Source organism: Rattus rattus, chromosome 15 (genome assembly GCF_011064425.1).
Source record: "Rattus rattus isolate New Zealand chromosome 15, Rrattus_CSIRO_v1, whole genome shotgun sequence".
Classification (NCBI taxonomy): Eukaryota; Metazoa; Chordata; class Mammalia; order Rodentia; family Muridae; genus Rattus; species Rattus rattus.
The window spans coordinates 11,778,541-11,806,160 of NC_046168.1; the positions used below are offsets into that span (position 1 = coordinate 11,778,541).

The 27,620-nt window shown below is 45.1% G+C and overlaps 2 protein-coding genes across 8 annotated transcripts in view; one reads left to right on the forward strand and one right to left on the reverse strand.

The window, feature by feature from the left end:
* Tex51 (testis expressed 51) lies at positions 1-27,093 on the forward strand. The gene is made up of 8 exons (XM_032886144.1): positions 1-199; positions 290-364; positions 1,191-1,280; positions 1,502-1,519; positions 1,600-1,683; positions 3,651-3,726; positions 3,810-3,886; positions 26,891-27,093. The coding sequence occupies exons 1-8, from the start codon at positions 1-3 to the stop codon at positions 27,091-27,093; spliced, it is 822 nt and encodes a 273-aa protein (XP_032742035.1).
* Positions 26,797-27,620, reverse strand: part of Bin1 (bridging integrator 1) — a 56,799-nt gene continuing 55,975 nt past the window's right edge. For all 7 annotated transcript variants that reach the window (XM_032886229.1, XM_032886227.1, XM_032886228.1 and 4 more), the window contains one exon: positions 26,797-27,411. In XM_032886229.1, the coding sequence (XP_032742120.1) occupies positions 27,304-27,411 (108 nt within the window). In that variant the 3' untranslated portion in view covers positions 26,797-27,303. The remainder of the gene's footprint in view (positions 27,412-27,620) is intronic.

Here is a 27,620-nt window from a genome sequence, read left to right on the forward strand (position 1 = left end):
ATGCGTCTTGTCTTGCTGATCTGCCTCCTGACAGGAACCACTGGGAAAAGCTGCCTCCGCTGCTGGCCAGAGCTGTTCCCCCAGATAGACTATGACCTGCAGGTGCTCTGGGGCAACCCAGGGCCCCCCACAGAGCTCTCCCAAAGCATACACTCCTTTTTCATGGAGAATAACACCTTACTCTTGCCCTGGCATCTTGGTGAGGCACAGCTGGGCAGGGAAGGGAACACCCTTTGACCTGACCTGATCCTGTCCCCAACATCGTTCTGTTCCATGTCCTATTCCCCAGCTCAAGACAATTTGGATGAGGAAACAGCTACATTCTTCACCTACGTAGACAACGCCATTAAAAAGCTGAAGGATGGTAAGGAGGACAAATGCCCAGGACCCCAGGGATTGAGTTGGATTTACCAACCCATCCTACACAGCATCGATGGTGGACAGACACTTCTTTGAAGAGCACTGTGCTACTGTGCCAAGATGTGCGTTCTATGGTGGTACAGCCCTATAATTCTAGCACTTTTAAGGTGAAGGCAAGAGGTTCATAAATTCTAGACCATCCTCAGCCTCATATTGATCAGTCTTGGATACATGAGATCAGGCCTTGGGGTGGGGGGAGACTGGGAAGATGGAAAATTGCTTGACTGTATAAGCATGAGTATCTGAATGATACTGGTAAAGCTGCGTGCAGACACAGTAGTCGTGCAAGCAGGATTTTGGGGAACCTAATTAGCATTCACAATACAAGCAGCTACAGTAGCCAGGACTAAAGATGGGGACGGGAGTGTTCCAGACATGGAAACTGGTAAAGCTGGGCGTAGCAGCACATGTCTGTAATCTCAACACTCCTAAAGGGAGATGGGAGGTGGAGACAGATTTTCCCAGAAGCTCCTGGGTCAGCTCACTGCATAAACACATCAGCAAGAAACAAGAAACCCTGTCTCAAGGACTAAGATGGGAGGTGAGACTGTCACCCCCGGGTTTTCTCTGACATCCATATGCTTGCTATGACAAGTGCACACCTGCACGCAGAGGAACACAGAGATAGATGCATACTCATATATACCTCTCTCTCTCTCTCTCTCTCTCTCTCTCTCTCTCTCTCTCTCTCTCTCTCTCCCTCCCTATCTCTCTCTCTCTCTCTTCTCTCTTCTCTCTCTCTGAGTTCCACTCCCTTCTGCTGCACACAGATAAGCCAGCATTGCTTGAAGAGATTCGTGTTCAGAAGATCTTCCTGGCTAAGAGGCTGAAGGAGAGGTCCGAGGACCTGATGCAGAAGGGTAGGAGATGGGGCTGTCCCTGTTCATGCTCCACCCATTACCTTTGAGACTGTGGCCTGTAGAACTGAATCCCTCCTAAGATCTCCCCAGGAGCTCTGGCCTACCCACAGGTTAGGTTCCTTCCAAAAGACCCCTTGTCCCATGCCCCACTCTCCACCACTCCCAGCTCTGCCCGCCTCTCTAGTGCCTCAGTTTCTCCATCATCTCACTTTTCCGGACAGTCTGCAATGAGTCCTGTGGTGAGTATGCCCAGGGCTGAGCTGGAGGGAGGGACGTGAGACCCTGCCATGTCTGAGGCTCCTGCCCATTGCTTTGACAGACATCCTCTCCAAAATGGAAGTCACTTCATGTACCGACTGCCAGACACTCTACTTGTCCTGCAATGACCCTACCTTGTGCACAGGTCAGTAACGTCCACTGCACTCGCTGGACCTCGCTCCATTCCTCCTCGCTTTCCCAAATCCTCCACCCCTGTGTTTGCCATCTCTTCATTCTTTTCCATACAGTCTACAATGTTTCTAGATTTTCTTTTCCTGGTGGATGAAGAACAGCAGAATCTTTGAGGTTTCTTGATGTCCTTGTGCCTGGCTTCAAAGCCTGAGAGACACTTGCTTCTGGGTCCTCGGATTCCGCATGTCTGGAACACTCCCGTCCCCATCTTTAGTCCTGGCTACTGTAGCTGCTTGTATTGTGAATGCTAATTAGGTTCCCCAAAATCCTGCTTGCACGACTACTGTGTCTGCACGCAGCTTCTGGGAACCTAACCCCAGTTGGCTCTGATTGGTAAATAAAAATGTCAACAACCAATAGCTGGGGAGGACAGACAGAGGGGAGATTTTAGTATGCCCAGGCTTGGGACCAGGAGGAGTGGAGGAAGAGAGATCTCCATGCTGGGAGAGTGCAGAGGAGAAAGCTCTACCACGCTGGAGGAGAGTGTGGACCGAGGAGAGAGTCCGCTATGGGGTAGAAAGCAAGGAAAGCACCCCAGGCTCTGGGCCAAGAAAGCGTGGCCCAGATGACTGTCTAATGGAGCTAAGAGCAGCCAAGGTGGAACATAGACTTAGTAATAACGTGGGATTAACTGCATGGGGCTTAGGCAGTGCCCAGCTATTGAGCTGTTTAAGGCAAATTAAAATACAAAGGGTGTGTGTGTGTGTGTGTGTGTGTGTGTGTGTGTGTGTGTGTGTGTGTGTGTCTTTCATCCGGGCACATACACCACTGAGGTGGTAGCAACCACAACACCAGCTTTTATTAATATTAAATTCGACGGGCGACACCTTCAGTGCCCTTCTTAGCAACTGGCCTCACTTAGACCTCATGCCCTGCGCCAGGAGCCTCCTCCCACCCTCCTCCGTCCACCTCAGCTAAGCGGGGTTGACTGACTCTTCGTCGCATTGTTGCTGCATTTCATTCCAGCTTCCACACACACCCCTTTCCGTGTGCGTGTGTATGCGTGTGTGTGTGTGTGTGTGTGTGTGTGTGTGTGTGTGTGTGTGTGTGTGTGTGTGTGTGTGTGTGTGTGTGTGTGTGTGTGTGTGTGTAGACAGAGATTGGCATAGGGAGAGAGATGGAGACATGTACGACAGTTAAGTGTGGTGATGAAAAATCAACCGCCAGCATCTGCCCTCACTTTCCACCTTCTCAGAGACATGGGATCTCTTCTTCACCTCTGCACAGCCAGGCCTGCAGCCCCACAGCTTTCAGGGTCCTCTTATATTCACTTTTCATCACAGAGGGGGGAGGGAGGGAGGGAGGGAGGGGGGGAGGGGAGAGGGGCAGGGGAAGGGAGGGAAAGGGAGGGAGGGAGAGGGGAGGGGAGGGGGGAGGGGAGGGAGAGAGAGAGAGAGAGAGAGAGAGAGAGAGAGAGAGAGAGAGAGAGAGAGAGATCGCATCTGACTTCTACCTGGGTGCTGGACACCCAGTTCCAGCCATTAGGCTTGTGTGGCAAGCATTTTGCCTGGGAATCTCCTCCCTAGTGGCCCGGTTTCTTTTTGAAGTCTCCTCTCATTGGCCTAAAATTCACCAAATATACTAGGTCAGCTGGCCAGTGGGATGCAGGATTCTGCCCGGGATCCTCCCAGGCTCTGGGGTCTCAGGTGCATCCCAGGGACGGAACTCAGGTCCTCCCGGTTCAAGGGAAGCACTTGACTGACGGACCTCAGCCCCCCCCCCCTCTCGCCACACTTCCTCAGGCATCTCTCAAGTCTCTTGACTGCAGCAACCTATCCTTGCTGTGTCCTACAACCTTAGCAGCTCCAGGTAAAGAAAACATTTTGTTGAAGGGCACATCTGCACAGGACACACCCTTTTACAATCTCACGTGCCCCGCCCGAGTCTCCAAACACGTAGTCCTTCTTTTTTCCATCCCAGCCAGGGTCATGCGGAGCTACAAGTGGGTTGTGATCCTTGCCACCGTCTTGATGCTCCTGGCTGTGGCTGGCATTGGGTGAGTGACTCCTCTCAGTTTCAGTGTCCCTAAGGAAATGCCCAATCTTTGAATGACCTGTCTCTCACCGTTTTCTTGCTCAGTGGCTACTTTTTCTGGCTCCAAAAGAAGGCTGCAGAGGCTGATGAGGTACTGGGAAATGCACTCCTGTCTGGGGCTAGTAAGGCCTGCTGGGTCTGCTGTATGCAGAAACATGGAAGCTGGGGTCCAGGACACAGATGAGCAAAATTCCTCAAGCCTCATGTTCTCACCAGAGTGGCCCTGCAGAGCCACCTCCCTCTCTGCCCTGCACACTGACCACATCAGGCCAGCACAGTAATAGCTTTGTCATGCATGGCTCCTGGTGGCTTTGGCCAGTGGGACTCCCAGTAGGGAGATGGACAGACTGGGATTGCACTGCATTGTAAAGTCCCATTTCTTTCCTCTTTGCAGGGAAGAGAAAGCTATTTATCTTCCCCAGAAAGTGAGCCGGAACCAGAGCAGTCGCCAAATCCTATCCTGTTTGAAAGCTAACTTCCTCTGGCCCTGGTGACTCCATTGCACAAAGCACTCCTCCCTGGAGCCAGGAGAACTCTGAGGCTCTGCAGCTCAGCAAACAAGTCTCTCTCTCTCTCTCTCTCTCTCTCTCACACTCTCTCTCTCTCTCTCGCTCTCTCTTTCTCCTCCCTCCTAATACATACCCCTTTGTAAATAATTATTAAAAACATTTTTCTTGGGTTTTTTGTTTTGTTTTGTTTTTTGAGTTTTGGTTTACGTGCATTCAATAGTCAATTTTTGTCATCAACTTGACTGGATTTAAAATCACCTAGGCTGGTGTCCCCCTCCTTCCCTCCCTCCCTCCCTCCTTCCCTCCCTCCCTCCACTGGTCTTGCCCTGACTGGCTTCAGGAGTGGTCACTTCAGGCTCTGTATCCCCTGCTGCTAGGAGTCTCACTGGAGTCATCCCAGGATGCTCCCCTGTCCAGGTTTGTCCCAGAGATACCCCCACCACCATTTTCCCTTCTCCCAGCCCTCTCATCCCTTGCCCCTACTCTCCCCACACCTAATCCCTGCCCCTGTTCTCCCTCCCCATCTCCGCTCCCACCCAGTTCCCCCCAATCTACTTTCGATGTCCCGTTCTCAGTGAGATTCAAGCACCCTCCCTTGGGCCTTCCTTCTTAGCTTCTTTGGGTCTGTAGATTACAGGATGAGTATCCTGCACTTTATGGTATTTTATGGTTAATATCCATTTATACCATGTACATACCATGCCTGTCTTTCTTGGTCTAGGTTACCTCACTTGGAATATTTTCTACTTCCATCCGTTTGCCTGCAAATCTCATGATGTCCTTGGTTGTTGTTGGTTGGTTGGTTGGTTTTTATTGGATATTTTATTTATTTACATTTCAAATGCTATCCCCTTTCTCAGTTAACCCTCCAAAAAACCCCTATCCACCTCCTCCCCTGCTTCTATTAGGGTGCTCACCCACCCCCTCCCACCTCACCACCCTGGCATTCCCTTACACTGGGGCATTGAGCCTTCACAGGACCAAGGGCTTCTCCTCCTATTGATGCTAGATAAGGCCATCCTCTGCTACATATGCATCTGGAGCCATGGGTTGCTCCATGTGTATTCTTTGGTTGGTGGTTTAGTCCCTGGGAGCTCTGGGGGGGCGGGGAGTCTGGTTGGTTGATATTGTTGTTCTTCCTATGGGCTTACAAACCCCTTCAGCTCCTTCAGTCCTTTCCCTAACTCCCTCCATCGGGGTCCCCATGCTCAGTCCAATGTTGCAAGCATCCGCATCTGTACTGGTCAGTCTCTGGCAGAGCCTCTCAGGAGACAGCTATATCAGACTCCTGTCAGCAAACATTTCTGGGCATCGGCAATAGTGATTGGGTTGGTGACTGCATATGGGATGGATACCCAGGTGGGGCAGTCTCTGGATGGCCTTTTCTTCAGTCCCTGCTTCACCCTTTGTCCTTGTATTTCCTTTAGACAGGAGCAATTCTGGGTTAAAATTTGGAGATAAATGGGTGGTCCCATCACTCAACCAGGAGACCTTGCCTAACCTCTGAATATGGTCTCTACAGGTACTCCCTCCCCTTTGTTGGGGAATGTCATCCCCATTGGGTCCTGAGAGCCTCTTGCTTTCCTGGCATCTGGGACTTTCTGGTGGCTAATGTCAGTTCCCCATCTCCCATTGCTACATATCTCTGTTCAATTTCCTAACCCTCTGTATATCATCCTTGTCTCCTCAACCTGATCCTATCCCCCCTTTTGCCCTCCCCCCTCCTCTATTCCTCCCAAGTCCCTCTCACCCTCTACCTCCTGTGAGTATTTTGCTCCCCCTTCTAAGAAGGACTGAAGCATCACACTTTGGTCTTCCTTCTTCTAGAGTTTCATGTGGTCTGTGAGTTGTATCTTGGGTATTCTGAGCTTTTTGCCTAATATCCACTTACCAGTGAGTACATACCATGTGTGTTCTTTTGTGACTGAGTTATCTCACTCAGGATGATATTTGAGTTCCATTCATTTGCCTACAAATTTCATGTACTCATTGTTTTTGATAGCTGAGCAGTACTCCATTGTGTAAATGTACCACATTTTCTGTATCCAGTCCTCTGCTGAGGGACATCTGGGTTCTTTCCAGCTTCTGGCTATTATAAATAAGGCTGCTATGAACATAGTGGAGCATGTGTCCTTGTTGTATGTTGGAGCATCTTTTGGGTATGTGCCCAGGAGTGTTATAGCTGGGTCCTCAGGTAGTACTATGTCCAATTTTCTGAGGAACTGCCAGACTGACTTCCAGAGTAGTGGTACTAGCTTGCAATCTCACCAACAATGGAGGAGTGTTCCTCTTTCTCCACATCCTCACCAACATCTTCTGTCACCTGAGTTTTTGATCTTAGCCATTCCGACTGGTTGGAGGTGGAATCTCAGGGTCATTGTGATTTGCATTTCCCTGATGACTAAGGATGTTGAACGTTTCTTTAGGTGCTTCTTGACCATTCAAAATTCCTCAGTTGATAATTCTTTGTTTAACTCTGTATCCCATTTTTAATAGGGTTATTTGGTTCTCTGGAGTCTAACTTCTTGAGTTCTTTGTATATATTGGATATTAGCCCTCTATAGGATATAACAAGGTCCATCCCTAAACACAGTAAAAGCAATATACAGCAAACAAGTAGCCAACATCAAACTAAATGGAGAGAAACTTGAAGCAATCCCACTAAAATCGGGGACTAGACAAGGTTGCCCACTCTCTCCCTACCTATTCAATATAGTACTTGAAGTCCTAGCCAGAGCAATTAGACAACAAGAGGAGGTCAAAGGGATACAAATTGGAAAGGAAGAAGTAAAAATATTACTATTTGCAGATGATAGTATACTTAAGTGACCCCCAAAAGTTGCACCAGAGAACTACTAAACCTGATAAACAACTTCAGCAAAGTGGTTAGGTACAAATTTAACTCAAACAAATAAGTGGCCTTCCTCTACTCAAAGGATAATCAGACTGAGAAAGAAATTAGGGAAACAACACCCTTCACAATAGTCACAAAGAATATAAAATACCTTGCTGTGACTTTAAACAAGTAAGTGAAGGATCTGTATGACAAGAACTTCAAGTCCCTGAAAAAAGAAATCAAAGATTTCACAAGATGGAAAGATCTCCCATGCTCATGGATTGGCAGGATTAATAGAGTAAAAATGGCCATCTTGCTGAAAACAATCTATAAATTCAATTCAATCTCCATCAAAATTCCAAATCAATTCTTCATAGAGTTAGAAAGAGCAATTTTCAAATTCATTTGGAAAAACCAAAAACCCAGGAGAGTAAAAACTCTTCTCAACAATGAAAGGACTTCTGAGGGGAATCACGATCCCTGAACTCAAGCAGTATTACAAAGCAATCATGATAAAAATCTGCATGGTATTGGTACAGAGACAGGCAGGTAGATCAATGGAATAGAATTGAAGACCCAGAAATGAACCCACACACCTATGGTCACTTGATCTTTGACAATGGAGCTAAAACCATCTGGTGGGAAAAAGCATTTTCAACAAATGGAGCTGGTTCAACTGGCAGGCAGCAGGTAGAATGCAAATTAACCCATTCTTATCTTTTTGTTCAAAGCTCAAGTCCAAATGGAGCAAGGACCTCCACATAAAATTAGATACACTGAATCTAATAGAAGAGAAAGTGGGGAAGAGACTGGAACACATGGGCGCTGGGGAAATTTCCTGAACAGAACACCAATGGCTTATGCTCTAAGATTAACAGTCGACAAATGGGACCTCATAAAATTGCAAAGGTTCTGTAAGGCAAAGGACACTATCAATAGGACAAAATGGCAGCCAACAGATTGGCAAAAGATCTTTACCAATTCTACATCTGATGTCCTTGTTTTTTATTTGGATCCCTTTCCCCTGGCTGGGCTGCCTTGTCTGACCTCAGTGGGAGAGGATTTGCTTAGTCCTGAGGTGACTAGATGTTCTAGAGCAGTTTGTGGGGAGGGAGTATGGGGGAGGAGAGGCAAATGGAATAAGGGGTAGGAGGGTGGGAGTGAGAGGAGAGGATGGAGGGGGGCTGTGATAGGGATGTAAAGTGAATAAATTAGTTAGTTAAAATAAAATTCACCTTGGAGCACTCTATCAACAACTCAGCCCTAGGCCTAGAAGTCACTTCCAGGTGTATGTGAAGGCTTTTTAAAATCATGTTGTACTGGCTAATTTTATGTTAACTTATAACAAGCTAGAATCATTTTAGAAGAACAAGAAGAAAAGAAGGAGAAGGAGAAAAGAAGAGAAGAGAAGGAGAGGAGGAGGAGGAGGGGAGGAGGAGAAGAAGAAGGAGAAAGAGAAGAAGAAGAAGAAGAAGAAGAGGAGGAGGAGGGAGGAGGGGGAGGAGGAGGAAGAGGAAGAGGAAGAGGAGAAGAAGAAGGAGGAGGAGGAGGAGGAGGAGGAGAAGGGGAGGAGGAGAGGGGAGGAGGAGAGGAGGAGGAGGAGGAGGAGAGGCCTCAGTTGAGAAGTCATCCTGATTAGATTGCCCCATGGGCAAGCCTGTGGTACCTTTTCTTGACTGATGAGATAGGAGACCACAGCTAGTGGTCCTGGGTGCTACTGTAAACTCTGGCTCTCGGCTCCAAAAGACCTAAGGAAATGCAGATGACCACAGTGTACATGCAAATACAATCAGTATGATGTAAATGAAGAAAATGGACTCTGAGAAATGCATCATGGGTTATCTCATCACTGTATATACAACACAAAGAATAGCCCAGACTAAGGGGGTACAGTGTTACAGAGTAAGATAAGCTTGGAGAGTCCCTGGTGTACACATGCACCTTATCAATCATTGACTAATCTGCTGAATGATGCAGCCTATCACTATTGTGGTTTTAGAGTCCAGTATCTCTCACAGGTCCATGTGTTTAAAATACCTGGTTCCCAGCTCGTAACATTGTCTGGGAAGGTGTAGAACCTTTAAGAGATGGAGGATCATGGGAAGAAGGTCATTGGAAGCAGGACTTGAGGCTTCCTAGCCCAGGGCACTCCCTTCACTCTACGCTTTCCTCCTGTGACTGCAGTGTGACTAACCAGTGCCAGGCTGGAATGATCCTGTCTAAGTGAAAGCCACAATAAACCCTCATTTTAAATCGTCTTTTCTCAGGTCTTTGGTCACAGTACCAAGAAAGTACTTAGTACAACCACTAATATTATAAATCAACTTACCGTATTTGAACTTTGAATGACATAGTTACAGGGTCGCTCCACTGTGTCTGACTTTTCCCATGTTATGTTTGAAATGTTTTCCAGTGCCCATTGTATACGTGAGCATCTTTAATTGGTTGTTGTACTATCCCACTGTCTACCTATCTGCTTGTAGTTTCTACTGATGATGGCCAGTTAAGGTTTTGCCAGTTTGGGGTTATTTCCACATTTCAATATACATTCTACTCTACACAAGCAAGTATTTTTGTAGTAGTCATGGGCTACATAATGAGATTTCTAGTCGGCAAAAGATCAGGCAAGGATAGTCCCATAAGAGCATATCACCCAGGGGTGTCATAGCTATTGTACAGTATGTAAATTCCCCCCTGTGGCGGTCACATCATGATGAAGTCACCAAAGGTCCACTTCTCATGTGAGGGTTCATGGGTTCCTAAAACCAAGCATTCATTGAAACCAAGGAATAAACATATACAGATGACAAGCAAAAGTTAATTCCATGCTTATCTGTGTATTTGTCTATATGGGCACATGTTCAGATACATGAGGTAGGCTTGTTAGAGATGGATGTGCACATATATGTGTGCATATCAAGGACAGATGACAATATGGGCAGTATTTCCTCATGCACTGTCCACATTTTTTTTTAAAAAAAATTTTAAGTATTTTAACTGTTTAGGAATTTCCACACTGTGTTTTGGTCATATTTGCATTCCCAGACCCACCCCCACATTTCCTATCCACCCAACTTTGTGCCCTTTAAAAACACCCTCCAAGACTAACTTTCACCACCCGAATTATTACTGTATGCAGAAATGATCTTCCAGTAGAGCCTGGTTAACTTACCAGGGGGCTACACTCTCAGAGAAAACTGTTCTTCCTTTTCCCAGATAATACCTGTGGCTAATTACTCCATGGAGGGAGTGAGATTGTGTGCTCAACTCCCCTCTCTATGCTGGGATTTGGTCTGGCGTGGGCTTTCACTGTTTGTGTGCACAGTCACACCCACTGTGAGTTCTTATGTGCAGCTGTCCTGCTGTGTTCAGCTGCTGCCTTGTAGTCACCTACTGACTCGCACATTCTTTCTGACCCCTTTCCACAGTGATCCTTGAGCCTCGGGAAGGTGACTCTGATACATATGCTCTCTTAATGACAGCATTCTGTAATCACTCCTTCTCTGCACCTTGGCCCGTCAACAGGCTAGTCACCATCTACTGCAAATAGAAGCTTCTTAGATGAGGACTGACAAAAGCATTGGTCTACTGGTAAGATAACAAATCATTAGGAGACATTTTAATATTGTCCATTTAGTGGAGGAATATTTCCCTGGGGCCTAGCCATAGGTTTGAAGACTGATAATAGTGTCACGTGTGGGTTTTATCTTGTAGAGTAGACTTAAATCCAATCAGAAAGTAGTTGGTTGTTACCATGATGTTCAAGCTATTATTGATATGAATAATGTTATGAGGATTGCTACTCCGTTAGCCCTGGTGTTGGCAAAGAAATCAAGGAAGCAATTCTATTCATGGTTGTTTTAATCTTGGAATTATAACAATTCCATTAGGCAGGTCGTGACAGACCAGTCATTGTTGTAGCTTACAGAGTGCCTATCTGGGTATAACTGAGAATTATCCCTCTCCTGATAGCTTGCGTGGCATCTTTCGGTGCTATGAAAGCTAGCCATCTGGATGGAGCGTCTAAGTCCACACCAATTGAAATTCTCCATGTTCTATGACACAAGTACGTATATTATCTTCATTTTTTTTCAGTGTCTCAAGATTCTCAATGTACAAATCTTTCATCTCCTTGGTGAGATTCCAAGATTAAAAATAAACAAACGTGAATGGAATTGCTTCCTTGATTTCTTTGCCAACACCAGGGCTAACAGAGTAGCAATCCTCATAAGGCAAGAAGGAAATCCAGTTCAACACAATTCAGTAGCTGGTGTTGGTTCAACTTCTGAGTCTGACACTGGAAAGCTATATTTAAGCACAGCATAATTTTTGAAAAGGTTTCATGGTCATAATTAACTCAGTCCTGTGTGTACAGCAAAGCTTAAGAAATGTTTACATTGAAACTCTACAAAGTACATACAACCTCTTCCATAAAGATGGATTCTATTGACTGGGAATGTTCAAGGTAAGGGTCTGGGGGAAATGATTGGGATAAACATAAAAGTGTGTGAAAGATGGGAGTAGCCGGGCCTTAGCGACAGCACAGAGGTTAACTACGCTGTTGTAAAGTACATGGGACATTTCCCACGAGGATAGGTCCTGTTGACTGAGAAATAATGCTCAAGGTAAAGGCCTAGGGGAGAAGAGTCTGGGATAAACCAACCTAACAGTCTGAGGGACTCAAGTGAGACCTGATCCTACAGGAAGCACAGATCACTGGGCTATTTACTACATCCATTTCCAGGTGGAACACAGATACACATCTCCTCCCTTGAGGACATGCCTAATAGGCACTTTCTCTTCCTCAGTGATGCAGTTACAGGTCAGATTAGACCAGATTAAAAATAGATAAAGGCAGGTTTGTCACAAAGCAGCTCTTGCGTGGGTTCACTAATCTCACAGATGGAGGTCAGTGACGTCACACACCCAGGCTAAAGCAAAGGAGTTTTATAGAGCTTAGGAGAGGAATGATGATGTGCCAGCTAGGAGCCTTGTGTCTACACATGGTCAAAAACTGATCCCCCTGGGTGCGCACTCTCGGGTAGGTTGTCAGAAGCAGGGAGACAAGGAGTAATGACATATTAGCCCAGAGTTTTCTCCGGGGAGGGAAGTTTTCTCTGTACAGTTAGGGGTGGGGGAAGGAGGGCAGAGGGGGTTTCCCAGTTTGTGCAGGGGATGAACGGGTTCCAGCCTACCAGTGCCACTGTGTGTTTAACATTCCTGGTTTTCCTAGTACTCATCTGTGAGCACAAGGACTTTGTGCCCTGCCCAGATTCCCTTTTCAATGCATTTGTCATTTTGTACATATGAAAGTTATAGATTTTTGTATGTGGACATTGTATCCTGAATGTATTTATCAGCTGTAGGATGTGTCTGGTAGTCTTTACCATATAAAATCATATCTATGAGGAGAGATACTTTTCACTTCTTCTTTTCCAATTTGTATCTCTTTATCTCCTTTGCTTGTTTTATCACTCTAGCTAAATCTTTGAGTTCTCTGTTGGACAGGAACGTAGGGAGTAGACATCCTTGCCTTGTTCCTAATTTCAGTGGAAATTCATTTAGAATGATGATGGTTATGGAATTTCTACATTTTTCCTTTTTATGTTCAGGTATATCCCCCGTATACCTAGCCTTCCAGAACTTTTACCAGGAATGGGTGTTGATTTTGTCAAAGGCCTTGCATTGGTTCATTTTGTGTCAACTCGAGAGAAGCTGGAATTATCAGAGAGGAAAGAGTATCAAATGATGGAATTCCTCCATAAGATCTGGCTACAAAGCATTTTCTAATTAGTAATCAATGGGGGGATGATCAATGGAGAAGGCCCACCCCAAACTTATCTTAGAGAGGGTTTCTATCACTGTGATGAAACTCCATGACGAAAGTGACTTGGGGAGAAAAGGTATATTTTGCTCACATTTCCATGTAATGGTTCATCATCAAAAGCAGTGAGGGCAGGAACTCATGCAAGGTAGGAACTCATGCAAGGCAGGAACCTGGAGGTAGGAGCTGATGCTAAGGCCATTTGGGAGTGCTGCTTACTGACTTGCTCTCAATAGCTTGCTTTACCTACGTTTTATAGACCCAGGACCACTGGCCCTGGGACGGCAATACCCACAAAAGGCTAGGCATTCCACTATTAACCACTAATTTAGAAAATGCCTTTCAGTCAGTTCTTGTGGAGGCATTTTTCTCAGTTGAGGCTCCCTCCTCTATAATAACTTGAGTCAGAGACTAGAATTTTAGAATGAATGTATATGACTCTGGGCATTTTTAGTTGAGAGATATTTAACTATTTTATCTCAGTGGGTGTTTTAGATCTATTGTTTACCTCATCTTGATTTAATTTTGGCAGATTGATATATATATATATGTGTGTGTGTGTGTGTATATACATACATATATATATATATATATATATATCTTATTTCTTTTAGATTTTCAACTTTGGTAGAATATAGATTCTTTTTTAAACTATATCATTATGACTCTAAATTTCCTTGGTGTCTTGTAATATCTCCTTTTTATCTGTAATTTTATTATTTTGAATCATTTCTCTTTTTTTGGGCTAGTTTGGCTAAAGACTTAATCTTTTCAAAGTATTAATTCTTTGTTTCATTTATGTTTTTGTAATTTTTTTTCCATTTCTGTTTCATTAATTTCAGCTCTGGATTTGATTAGCTCTTCCCACTGGCTCCTTTAGGACCTTAGGCTGCACCATAAAGTTAATTGAGATGCTACTTTTTTATTTAGATACATAATGCTATGAAATTTTCTCTTATGACATTTTTATTGTTTCACAGATTTTTGTTGTGTCTTAATTTTTATTCAATTCTAGGAATTTTTAATTTCCTTCTTATTTTCTTCCTTCTCCCAATTATAGTCTATGATGTATTTTTAGTTTCCATGAATATGTGTACTTTTTTCTTTTGTTGTTGATATTCATCTTTAATCCATGGTGATCAGATAGAATGCAGGATATAATTTGAATTTTATTTGTTGAGACTTGTTTTGTATCCTAATAAGTAGGCTATTTTGAAAGATTTTCCATGGGCTGATAAGAATGTTTCTAGAGTGTTTGGTGGGATGTTCTGTAGATATCTGTTATGTCCCTTTGATTTATTATGTCATTTAACTTCAAAATTAATCTGTTTAGTTTCTTTTCCAGATGACCTGTATATTGGTGAGAATAGAGTATTAAAATCACCTGCTGTCTTAATCAATGTTCTATTGCTGTGAAGAGACACCAAACACAGCAACTTTTATAAAATAAAGCATTTAATTGGGACTTACAATTTCAGAGGTTCAGTCTCCTGTCATGATGATGGGAAGCATGCAGGTAGTTATGGTGCTGAAGTAGCTGCAAGATCCACATCCAGATCCTCAGGCAACAGGGAGAGACCTAGGGCTAGGAATGGGCTTAGTGAAACTTCAAAACCCGCCCCCTAATGACACACTTCTAATCTTTTCAGATAGTACCACTATGTGATGACTGAGTCTTCAAATCTGTAAGCCTGTGAGGACCAGTCTCATTTAAACCACCACATTACACTCCCTGACCTACACAGGCTTACATACATATCATGATGTAAAATGTATTTTGTCCAACTTCAAAAGTCCCCATGGTCTGTCACAATCTCAACCTTGTTTAAAAGTCCAAAGTTGAAAGTCTCTTCTGACACTTAAGGCAGTTTCTTCACTGTAACCCTAAGTAAAGTTAAAATTAAAAAGCCAGTCACATACATACAATGGTATAGAATATATGATACTATTCCAAAAGGGAAGAAAGGGAACATAATGAGGAAATATTGAACCAAAGCAAGATTGAAACCCATCAGGGCAAACTCCAAATTCTGAATCTCCATACATGATGTCAAACACTATTCAGCTCTCCAATGCCTGTCACCTTTGTTGACTGCAACACACTTCTCTCTCCTGGGCTGGTTCCACACCCTGTTAGCAGCTTTCCTTGTCAAGTACCCCATGACTCTGGCATCTCCAACATTTTGGAGTTTCCAAAGTAATTCAGTCTTGACCTTCACAGCTTAACAAAATGGCCTCTTTGGACCTCCATGCAGGTACACCACACACACACACACACACACACACACACACACACACACACACACACACACACACACACCTGGCCTCAGCAGCTTTCTTTAGCCATGGAGGAAGATTCTACAACCCTTTTCCTGTATCCTTGACTCTAAAGCCAGAACCACTTAGCTGAGGATTCTAAGGTTTGCTTCTTGCTGGGTGTAGACAATGGCTCTCTTGTTCAATTACATATACATCAAATTTCTATTGTTGATGGTTTCCTTCATTTAAGACTTTACTTAATTCCTTTTCATAAGTTAGAAGTTTAGCTGGATGGGGTCTTGACCTGAGGTCGCCACTCCCTTTATTCCATTTAGCCTAAGGTATTTCCTTAAAACGTTTAATCGCTGTGAGCACTGTACTTAACTCAATTAAGTTTCCTGGCACTCCTTTTCTTCTCAAGCTGTACATTCTGAATTTTTCCTTGCTCAGCTTGTTCATTTTCATTATAGATCTGTATAGGAGTACCCACTAATAACAACATGACAGAGTCAATCCTAGACTGTCTTGAAACTTCCTCTGCCAATGACACTAGTCAAAAACTCTTCAATTTAGCCTGAAGCAGATATTTTGAACAAAGGCAAAAATCAGCCATATTCTTCATCAAATATCACAATAGTCTGTAGGACACTTGTTAATCTTATTCTCCTCTGAAATCTCTTAAGCCAGGCATCATAATCTACATTGCTCTTAGCACCACTGTTTCCACACTCTATGAGAATGGCCCATTAAGCCCCACTTACAGCATTCCATTGCTTTCCTAATCTAAAATACCAAAGTCCATATTCTGCCAACAAGCAATGTGGTCAGACTGTGACAGTGTTACCTCACTCCTGGTACCATCTTTTGTCTTAGTATTCTATTGCTATGTAGATACACCATTACCACAGCAACCTTTGTAGAGGAAGCATTCAAAAAACTGCACCCACTATCATTGTGTTAGTGTGGTTTTAAGTCTAATAGTGTGTCTTTTGTGAAGTTGCCTACTGCTATATTTGGTACCTTTAGGATTGGTCTATCCTTTTGGTATATTTTTCCATTAATGAGAATTAAGTGTCCCTTCTTGTCTCTCTTGATTCATTTTGGTTTGATCTACTTTGTCAGATGTTAGAATAGCTACGCTTGATAGTTCTGTTTGCTTGGAATATCTTTTCCATCTATTTGCCTTACATGGTAACTCTCAGCGATGAAGTATGTTTCTTTGAGGCAGACACAAAGGTAGATCCTGTTTTCTGATATAATTCATTAGACAAAGATCTCTTTATTGTAAAAATGATAACAACATTCAGAGTTATGATTGAACAATATGTGCTAATTCCTGTCATTTTGTTGCTTTTTGTGGTATTTTATTCAGCCTCTTCTGATTCAGCATTCAACAACTATTTATTTGTTCCTCATGTCTTCTTAAGTGTGTTTTACCATTTTTTTATACTTAAATATTTTTTCCAGTATCTTTTGTTGTGAGGAACACAGGTGATGGGAGAAACTCAGATTTGCAAGCTGACTCCATCTTGAGCCTGCTTGTCCCCAGTTTGAACTCTGGTTAATAGAAATACCACAAACAATTCCAGAAAACAACTACCCTGGGCCTGAGCCAATCAGGGAATAGAGGGAAAGTGCTTAAAATTCCAGAGGTTATAAACAAATTGCTCAAGCCAGCTGAAGTCATCACTGACCAATTTCCGTGCGCCAAGATACCTCTTGCCAAATAAGGTGACTGCCAGGCTGGAGACCCCAGTTTCCTGCTTAACCCTTGCCAGATAAGGCAACTGCTAGATTAGGGACCCCCATTCCCTGCTCAACTAGTATAAATAAAAACCCTGCTTAATTGAGGCTTGGGGCTCTCAGCATGAATCCACTGCATCAGAGGAATCTGAAGTTCAGAGCTTAAGCTTCAACAAAGGCTCTTTGCTTTTGCATCCAGAATCGGTTTGGGGACCCTGAAATCTGGGCAAAAAAGTAGAGCTGATTTAGTATTCATAAATTTAATCTGTTTTGTCATGGAAGTGTTTCCTTTCCCTTTCAAGTATGACTGACAGTTTTGCTGGGTATAATAGTCTGGACTGACATATATAATCTTCCATAACTTGTAGACTATCAGTCCAGTTCTTTCTGGCTTTCATAGTCTCCACTGAAAAATCTGTTATTCTGATAGATCTTTCTTTATATATTACTTGATCTTTCTTGCTGCTTTCAATACCCTTTCTTCTCTGCATTTACTCTTTTGACTTTTATAAAACCTGGGGAGTTTCTTTAATAATCTTATTTGATGGTCTGTACTCCACTTTGATTTCTTACAGGCAACTCTTCCCTTGGATTACAGAAGTTTCCTTCTATGATTTCATTGATAATATTTCCTCTGCCTTTGATCTGTATGCCATTGTCATTACCAGTTTTGTTTCATTTTGTTTTTTTTTCTTCTCTTTACCTAATTCTATTTCCATATCTTGAATTGTTTCTGTTATTTCATTCAACTATTTCCGCAGTCTTCATCCTAGCATCTATTCATATTCTTATTGAGTTTTTGATCATGTTTATTATTACTCTTTTGAAATCGTCTTGTAAGTTATCTTAGTATGTTTACTTGGGGACAGCTATGGGGTACAAATTTTTGGAGGAAACTTATTTTAATTATTCACATTGGACATAGGCATTTGGAAATAGATTGTTAATACTCTTTCTTGGTGTGGAAATCCTGCCTCTCTTTTGTTAAATAGGTGCTTGGAACTGTTTCCTGATACCTCGTCAGTTGGTTGACCCACTATACGGGACTTAGGATTAAAATGGAGTTTCAGAAATAGTTCTGGCTCAGTTTTCTAGTTTTCAGCTTTCTAGTATAGGCGCAAACCTCCTGTAGTTACAGAAGTGATACTCAGAGTCAATCTTCAGCAGTCTGGGGAAGATGCTAAGAACTTAGGTAAGGAGTGTTGGTGGAGTTGGTGATATGAATCTGTAATTATCTATTAAAAGAGGGGGCTCAGGGGAGAAGCAGAAGCAAGTGACAGGTAAGCTTGGGAGTAAGTAGAGTCACTGGTGTGAATCTAGTGTCCTCAAGCACTAGAACTAGCACTCAGCAACGAAAAATGTTGATCCTCAAGTTAAGTGTGTGTGTGTGTGTGTGTGTGTGTGTGTGAGAGAGAGAGAGAGAGAGAGAGAGAGAGAGAGAGAGAGAGAGAGAGAATCTAGTGTCTGCCTCGAGAAGGAACCAAGTGTGTAAAACTGGAATAGGTGCAGTTGGCAGAAATAAATGGAGTCTATATTCCCCACCTAGGCATACAAGAAGGGCACTCTACCATGTATATTAGTGGCATGGACTGAGCACTTTACCTAATGGATGGATGTGGAAAAGGGCACAGAAGAGAAGATGGATATAGGGCTGGGTATATTACTGGTGTGAGTCTAATGTGCTTCCCTGGAGTTGTGAGTCTATTCTGCCTTGATTTTTGAGTCAGGGTCTCTCACTAAACAGAAACTCACCAAATGAATTACATGAATTTCCAGATTCCTTGGCCAGGCATGCATGTAGTAGGTGTTACACATGCATGTGCATGAAGTTAACCTCTGTATATCTTTCTATTCATTTTGTTTTCTGAGATAGAGTCTCTCACTATGCCTGGAACTTGTCTCTTTATGTAAGCTTGCTGGCCAACAAGCCCTAGAGATCAGCTGGTCTTAACCAACAATGAGATCATACATACATGTCACCTGCCCAGCTTTTTTCACATAGGCTCTGAGACTGGAACTTGGTTCCTTGTGGTTGTTCATCACGCAGTTTACTGACTGAGCCATCCTCAAAGCCCCTACACATGTCTTCTGGTCATACATATCCCCCTAAGTATAGCACCATTATTCACCAGGTTCTTCCCATCATGAAAGGCCTCAGGAAAGCAGCCTTTCCTGTCATCCACTGTTGATCTCATCTGTAAGGAGTGACTATGAGACTCTTGGAACATACACAAGCCCTAGAGAGTCACTGTCGGGGAAGAAACTGGCATGAAGTTGATAACATCCCACAGTGAAACCAATGATAGTATTAAAAACTTCTCTTACTGAGTCTGAGAAATGTCATCACTGGTCATCATCTTGACCCAGTCAAGAGAAAGAACGAAGAACTCATGCTGTGTGGCAACTGTTATTTCTGAGCCAGTAACTAGGAAACCTGATCAGAGGAAATGAGTGCTTGTTATTCCTGTAATTGAAAAGAAAAAGGCATATCCAATTCCAACTATTGTTAACAGTCACTGACATCTTTTTTTTAACTATTTATTTAGTGTGTGTGTGTGTGTGTGTGTGTGTGTGTGTGTCTGGGGGTGGGGGTATACCTGAGTGCATGTGCCACAGAGCTCAGAAGAGGGTAGTGACATCCCCTGGATATGGAGCTGCTTGTACTTGTGAGCTTCCAGACTCACTGGAATCAAATCCACATCCTCTACGAGAGCAGCAATCTGAGCCTTCTTCCAGCCCCACAGAGTCTTAATAAATCAGTCCTATAGGATGTTTGCGTAGATGCTACTTTTTTATGGAAACTTCCGTTTAGAGTAGTGTTTTTTGCTGTTGTTCTTTAGAGGCATGACCTGCTCCTTGCTCTCTAGATTTAATTGTGTTAGCTTTGGAAGCACCCAACTTCTGAGACCACTCCCTAAACCAAGCGAGACCCCTTTGTCCTACTGGAAGAGCCTGGGAGTTCTCTAAAAAGACATCTTTATGAGGTTGACTGTTCTTTGTGAAGCTTTTACTGTTTTGGATTGGCTCAAGATGGGAAACTTACTTTGTAAGGCGGAAAGTGCCAGAACCTCTGAACTCTACACACACACACACACACACACACACACACACACACACACACACACACACACATTTTCCATTGTTCACAAGCTGGCTGCTACTTTCCTTTATGTTCCTTTCTTGTGACAGAAGAAATAGAGCTGAGTCCACAAAGAGCCAGAGTGCTAGGGGCCCTGACAGCACATTTCCAGAGACCAGCCCTCCATGTGCCCTCCATGAAAACACATCAGAGCCTGGGGTGGAATATGTACGGAGGACAAAGTCAAATTTTGTTAGACAAAGAAAGGAGGGAGAGAGAGACAGGAGAGAGGAGAGAGGGAAATAGGAGAGAGGAGGAGAGAAGAGGAGAGAAAAGGGGAAATAAGGGAGGGAGGAAGTAGAGAAGGGAGGGAGGAGAAGAGGAGGGGGGAGAGGAGAGAAGGAAAAAAGAGGGGGGGTATGGAAAATGGACAAAAGCCATGCACAGACTTCTTAGATCTGGGATGGCTTTGAGTCAAACTTAGCTCAGTGTGAGTCTACTTCTCCTTTGAAAAGAGCTATAGAGTCTGTTTGTTTGTCTGTTCGTTTGAGTTTTCTAGGCCTAGGTCAATTCAATATAATGCTTTTCAGATCTATCCAGTTTCCTGAAAAATCCATAGTTTAATTCCCAGCTCTCACATTAAAAAAGCTGGTTGTACCTACTGAGGATGCAGAGATGGGGGTCCGGGACCTGCTGGATAGCTAACCAGCTGAATAGGCAGCATAAACACTGAGAACGTTGTCAGTCAGCAGTTGTCTGACACCCAAATCAGAGCAGATAAGAAATTCTCATCTCTGGGCAACCTCCAGTTCCCTTCTTGTCTGATGCTAGCAACCAAGACAGTGGGTAGGTGGGATCACAGCTGGTGGCACCCTGTGTGCTGTGGGACTTGGGTCTGCAGACCCTTTGGTCTATGGGTGTTATCTTATGAATAGTGTGTGAGCTTAAGAAGTCAAACGCTGCAGGAAGTCAAATGCTGTAGGGTACGAGTCTTTTGGTCTTAAAAACTTCACCACTCTCTAGCCTCAAGTCTCTCTTCCCTTTCTCCTCAGAGCCATCAACCCTGAAGCACAGCTCTCTGCCCCCCTTTCGCCCCCAACCCCCACCTCTGCTACCCAGCAGGCTTGAGCTGTCCAGCTGCCTCTACTCAGCCAGCAGGAAGCTGCCTCAGCTCAGGGCTCAGCTGGACCTGCCAGTGGCTCAGCTGCTGCTGACTGGGACTGGTCTGGGCTCCCTCCTGTTCTTTTCCTTCCCATTTCCCCCTCAGCTCACTCCTAAAAGTGGCAAAGGAGAAACTACCTAAGAGAGAGAGACTCTCCTCCAGCCTATTGTTATAACCTCGGGGAAGGCGCCACTGAGGGTTTCTCCCAGAAGACTCGCTCAGGGAGCCTCGGGAGCCTGATTGTGTCGCTTGAGAAGTAGCGTTTGGATTCTTCACAGCCTTTTTCTCTTAGCATCAGCCAAGGCCTCAGAAGCTTATGCTTCATCCGTCTTAATCGTTTACTCCTAGTTGTAGTAGTTCCTCAGTTCGACCACAAGGGGGTGCATGTTAGAGTTCATCAAACCTTCGTGAGCCAGCGCTTGCCGGACTCAGTGGCCAGTGCTGGCACAAGGGTAGTCTGGTAATCCTTTCACTCGACCAGCAAGTGTACTGAGAGACTCCAGTGGCTACTATTAGGGAACCAAATAGCTCTTAATATCTTTGTTTACAGGAAAATGAGCATCATCCATGCTTAAAATACAACTCAATAAATCCAGCATAACACTGGTCTCTGTCATATATGTGCATGTGTGCATACATGTTTCTGTGTGCACAGGTGCACATTCCAGGTGTATGTGGGTGCACGTGGAGGCCAGAAGTCGCCCTCGATGTTGTTCCTCAGAAGCTGGCCAACTTGCTTTTCTGAGACAGAGTCTTTCATTTTTACATGGAGTTTGCCAACTGGAATAAACTGGCTAGCCAGCAAGCCCCAGGAAGCCATCTGTCTTTACCTCCCTGGTGCTGAGAGTACAAGAGTGCACCATGCCTGACTTTTTCCTGTTTTCTGAACTCAGATGCCCGTTACTGCACTGGAAGCAGTGAACAGCTTCACCTAACAGTGAAAAGACAGACAGAATGCCCAACGGCTGCCCAAAGTCCAGAGGCAGGGGGGACCATACCTCTCTCTCTCCCTTCCTTCCTTCCCCTCTATCTTCAGCATATGTACAGGAGTTCATGTTCATTTGTGTGTGAGCACACATATAAGGTGAACATGCACGTTTGTATGCATGCACATGGAAACCCAAGGTTGAATTGAGAATTTTCCTTGATTCTTCTCGACCTTATTGACTGAAGCAGTGTGCTGGACAGTTTATGTCCACTTGACACAGCTAAAGTCATCTGAGAGGGGGGGAACCTCAATTAAGAAAATACCTCTGTAAGATCAGGCTGTAGGTAAGCCTGTATGGCACGTTATTAATTAGTGGTTAATGGGGGAGGGTTCGGCCCATTGTAGGTGGGGCCATCCTGGGCCTGGTGATCCTGGGTTGTATAAGAAAGCAGGTTGAGCAAGCCATTAAGAGCAAAGCAGTAAACAGTACTTCTCCATGGCCTCTGCACTAGCTCCTGCCTCCAAGTTGCTGCTCTGTCCGAGTTCCTGCCGTGACTTCCTTCGATGATGAACAGCAATATGAAAATGCAAGCCAAATAAATTCTTTTCCTCCCCAACTTGCTTTTGGTCATGGTGTTTCATTGCAGCAATAGTAAACCCAACAAAAACAGGCAGGGTCTTAGCAAACCCAGAGCACAACAACACAGGCTAGACGGGCTAGCCAGCTGCCTCAAGGGATCCATTCCTCTTCCCCACTTTCCAGTTGCAGGCAGGCTGCCATGACCACCTGGCTAATTACTTGGTTACTGGAGATCTCAACCCTGCGCCTCCACATTATGCAGCCATCTCCCAAGTTGCCATTTGCAGGGGGATTTTAATCCAGCAATATGGTTACTCTGGCTGGAATACAGACATGAGCTTAGTACACACCTTTAATCCCGAACGATGAAGGTGAAGTTAGTTTGTAGGAGGAAACACCCATGTTTGAAACAGAGAGGTGGGGGAGAAGGAGGGGGGAAGAGGGAAGAGGGAAGAAAAGAGAACAGGGAGAGGAAGAGGGAGAGGGAGAGGGAGGGAGGGAGGGAGGGAGGAAGGGAGAGAGAGAGAGAGAGAGAGAGAGAGAGAGAGAGAGAGAGAAGGCTATTTAAGAGAAGCAGTGCAGAGGAAAGAGGAGGCAATTTTACTGGTTGAGTTACAGAGGCCGGTTACAGAGAGAAGAAGTTACACACAGGTGAAGACAGAACAAGCCAAAGGATGAGAAGGAGCCAGAAGGTTAGAACATAGCGTTAGTTTGAGGCCAAGCAGAGCAACTGAGTCAGAAGCTGAAAGACACTAGTTTGACGCAGCATAGAGAGTAGCTTTGAGCCAGAACAACTGAGCTGACCAGACAGCCAGAGGCCAGAAAGTGCTAGAAAGGGTGAGCTTACTCAGCAGGTAAGTCTCAGGGGCTGCAAACATTCTAGGCTTGGATAAGACTGTATGGAGGCTGGAAGCTTCCAGGACCAGGGCTAGGTTGGTAGGCAGAGGTGGTAAGCCTCAGAGACAATGACATCAGTCAGGTGAATAAAAACTACTTTTACAGTCATTTTACAGTCCATTGTCATGGGACTCTGCTGCTGCTTCATGGACGGCAGAGTGCTGTTAGGTCATCCACAGAAACAGGGGACAGGGCCACACTGAACACCAGCACACAGGTGGAAGGGTTTAGAGGATCTCGGCAAGGTAGCTGGAGGTTCTAACCGACCCCAGCCATGCCCTGTGCTCCACCAGTTAACCAACTGGTCATGCTGTCCCAACACCCAGGCTGGTTTTCCTCAGGATGCTCATGCTCAGGAAACTACGTCTACTGGTAGAACAGGAGCCCTCGCTGCTGCATGGGAGATGGTCACTTGTTAAGCCCTTCCTCCCACTGCACGGGTTTCTTAGTTCTGGGAGGGTTTGGGGTCAGCCTCAGCTCACCGTGTTTGTCTTTCTGTTTCCTGAGTCTGGGTTACCTTACTCAATATACTTTGCGGATCCGTCCTCTTTCCTGTGTATTTTGTTATTTTAATTTTTCTCAGCTGAATGAAATTTCACCGTGTGCATGTAGAACGTGCATACTTGGATCGTCTGTTCTTCTGTTGATGGCTATGCAAGCTGCTTCCGTTTCCTAACCACGGTGAAGAACCCAACATTAACCACAGATGTGCAGCTATACCCGGGAGGTATAGAAATGAGTCACGTAACTGTTAATTTTTGAGAAACCTCCCTGCTGGCCACGCCAGTTCCCACGCCCATCACAGAGACTAAGTGACTTCTTCCCACACCTCCTCACTAAGCATCCGTTGTCTTTTGCTTTCTCGATCCTAACCATCCTGACCAAGGCGATGGATGAGGGTGGAGGGACATGGGCCACAGCATGCATTCAGAGGTTAGAGGACAGTTCACAGGGGATGGTTCGCCTTCTAGATCAAATTCAAGTCTTCAGGCTCCGTGGCCTTAACCACTGAGCCATCCAACCCACAGGCCCATCGACAGAATGTTAAAGACGTTTCCATAGTCGCTAAGGGTATTTAAGACTTTTTAAAAGTACACACTGGCCATCTGTGTTTCTTTTAGGAACTGTCATTAGCACACACATATCTCCCCCTTTCTTCCATCAGTAGTTTAAGTTGTTTTTATGTTTGTTTGTTCGTTTGTTTAGTTTTTGGTTTTTCGGTTTCGGTATTTAATTTTCACAGCTCTTTACATATTCCAGACACCAAGCCCCTATCTGAGGTTTAGCATCGGAATGTCCTCTCGTAACATAGACTATTTACTCTGTCCATAGTTCCACTTGATGAGCAGAAACTTTTTAATATTTTTAAGTTTATTTTACACGTGTCTGTGTGTGTATGTATACGTAAGTGTGGACAGAGGCTGGAGGCAGTTTGAGCCCTCTTATGTGTGCGAGGAACTCAACTCAGATCCTCTGAGAGACTCTGAAGGGCTCTCAAGCACCAAGCCATCCCTCCAGCCTTGTAGGCAGAAAAACTTCTATTTCAATAGCCCTGTTTCTTGCTTCCGTGGTATCCTGAAGTATTTCCTATATTTTCCCCTAGCAGTTTTAGCATTCTGGGTTTTAAGTTAAGGCCTGTGGCCCACTTTTCTAGAGTGTATTAACTAAGTAGAAAGACTTGCCTCTATGTGGTGGCTCCATTCCATGGGCTGAGGTCCCAGACTGAATAAAGCTTGGCACCAGCATCCCTCTTTCTTGACTTCCTAACCATGGATGTAAGATGACCAGATACTTCCTGCTCCTGCCGCCATGCCTTTCCCACCATGACAGACTGTAGCCCCTGAAACTGTGAGCTAGAATAAATCCTTCTTCCGGAAGTGATTTTCATCAGGTAGTTTGTTGCAGAAATGAGACAATAGTACTGGCTGCCTGGCTCTGAATCCCTGATTGACAGGAACCCTGCAATACCCAGCTCCTAGGTACACCGCCACCATCAGGAATAGTGGGACAGGCCTATAATTTCAGGATCAGAAGGCTGAGGCAGGAAGAGCATAGTCAGCTTGGGCTCTATAAATAGAACATATTTAAAAAAATATATAGTGGGGGTTGGGCAGGTGGGGGTACTATGGGCAAGAAGCCCTTATGACCTTCGAATCTTGAAGTACAGTGAAACCTATTGCAAATTCGTTCTAATTGCACTTGTCTTTAGTGAAAACGACTGAAAGTCTCCCATACTGAAGACCCTGAGTGCAAACCCCCATAGAGCAGAGGGACCCTGCATCCTAGGCTCAGATCTGGGCTCCAAACCCAAGTCCCCCAAGGGAAAGGACATGGAGGAAGAAGGGGGAGGAAAGGTATACTTTCTAAGCAGGTGACCAGAAATGCTGTTCCACAGGTGTGTCCGGCCTTCAGACATCAGGGGCAAAAAAGAAGTCTTCTAGGAAGCTCACACCTGAGAACCATGACTTGAGCTGCCAAACTCATCTGCACGAGAAATCTTACACAACTTTAAACAAGCTTGCACTTCTGTGTCAGGCCACATTTACAGCTGTCCCGGGGTCCGAGTAGCCCACAGGCTGCAGGCTGGACACTCTGGCCTACACGGTGTTACTTGGATGTAGCTGGCTCTATCTGTCACCTGACAAAGGCTGAGGTTGGAGCCAACAGCAAGCAGTCCTCTAGCAAGGCACGGGACTTCATGCTAACCCCAAATCCTGAGGATACCTAGTTGGCCTTCTCTGGAGACCAGGGTGTTTCTGCAGCCCTGGGTACTGAACTCCTCCATCTGTTCATGAGGTAAACAGCAGTAGCTGGGTCCAGAGGAGCCACAGGGAGAGAGTGGAGAGGGGAAATCACACAGTTGGTTCACCTCCGGGTACACCCTGGCCCTTCCCAGCGGGACTCAGGATCCCCATAGGGTCTGAGGCTCCCATCATAGCCCATTGCCCCTTACAGATTTCCTTCCATTCCTTAGTCCTTGGGGCCGGTGTTCACTGAGCGCTAGCCATCCATCTACCCATCACACAAAGTGCTGACGTGTTAAATAAGGTGACCTAGGACTGTACTCTGAGAGTGCCCACCACTTGACCTCTAACCCACCACTAGCGGAAACCCCAGGGGGCTCGCACCATGAGTCTAGGGGAAATACTATCCACGCACAATTCAGTTGGCCTAGATACCATTCACACAATAGAAGCAAAGAAAGACACGCATTGTTCTGGTGGTTTTGTCAGGTTTTTCTTTTTTGTTTGTTTCGCTGCATTTTGAACACTAGGGCTTATTTTCAAACAGCACACGGTTGGTCTGCAGAGCGGACCAGGCTGGGCCAGAGTGCAGGCCCTGCCCAGGGCAGCTGCCAGAAGAGGACCCAAGCCCTGTCCGGTGGCGCGGCCAAGCGTCAGGCAAGTGCGGCGGTGGCTCTGCACCCCCGGCCCGCCCTGAACATGCGGGCATCGGGAACTCAACTAGGAGGGGGACACAGCAGCTTCGGGAATACTGGAGAAGTCCACTGAACTGGGTCGGACGGCTCTTTGGAAAACCACCTCATCTTTGGGGGTACACCTCTTGGCTTAGGTTTCCGCTCCCCAATTTCCCGACACTTTTCAAGAGTTTCAAAACAAAACAAAAACAGAAAAGAAGAGGAAGAAAAACAAAGAAAAGAAAAGCACACATCTTTTGGGGAAAGGTTCTTCACACACCGGAAGGCTGCAGAGGCTCTCCGGTCACTGCACCCGCTCTGTGAAATTCTCCGGGAAGACGCCGCGGCATTTCTCCAGTTCCTTGTGCTGATTCCAGTCGCTCTCCTTCACACCCATGAGCCAGCCTTCATCCTGGGGCCAACAGAGCATGGGTAACACAGGCGCACCTCACAACACCCTCCAATAAACTAGGACCCAAGCAGACCCGGGAGGAGCAGACCTCGGAGGAGCCAACCTGCCTGCTATTTGGAATCCCCTGTGCCTGGGCACTGCGCTGGTCTAAACCTGAACTGTGTCCTCAGTCCTGGCCCATGACCATCTGCTGCTTGCAGATGCGTCCC

Coding starts and splice junctions, on each gene's coding strand:
- Tex51 (XM_032886144.1), top strand. CDS start 1: ATGCGTCTTGTCTTGCTGATCTGCCTCCTGACAGGAACCACTGGGAAA. Junction 200..289: donor ACTCTTGCCCTGGCATCTTG/GTGAGGCACAGC, acceptor CCTATTCCCCAG/CTCAAGACAATTTGGATGAG. Junction 1,684..3,650: donor TGACCCTACCTTGTGCACAG/GTCAGTAACGTC, acceptor TTTCCATCCCAG/CCAGGGTCATGCGGAGCTAC.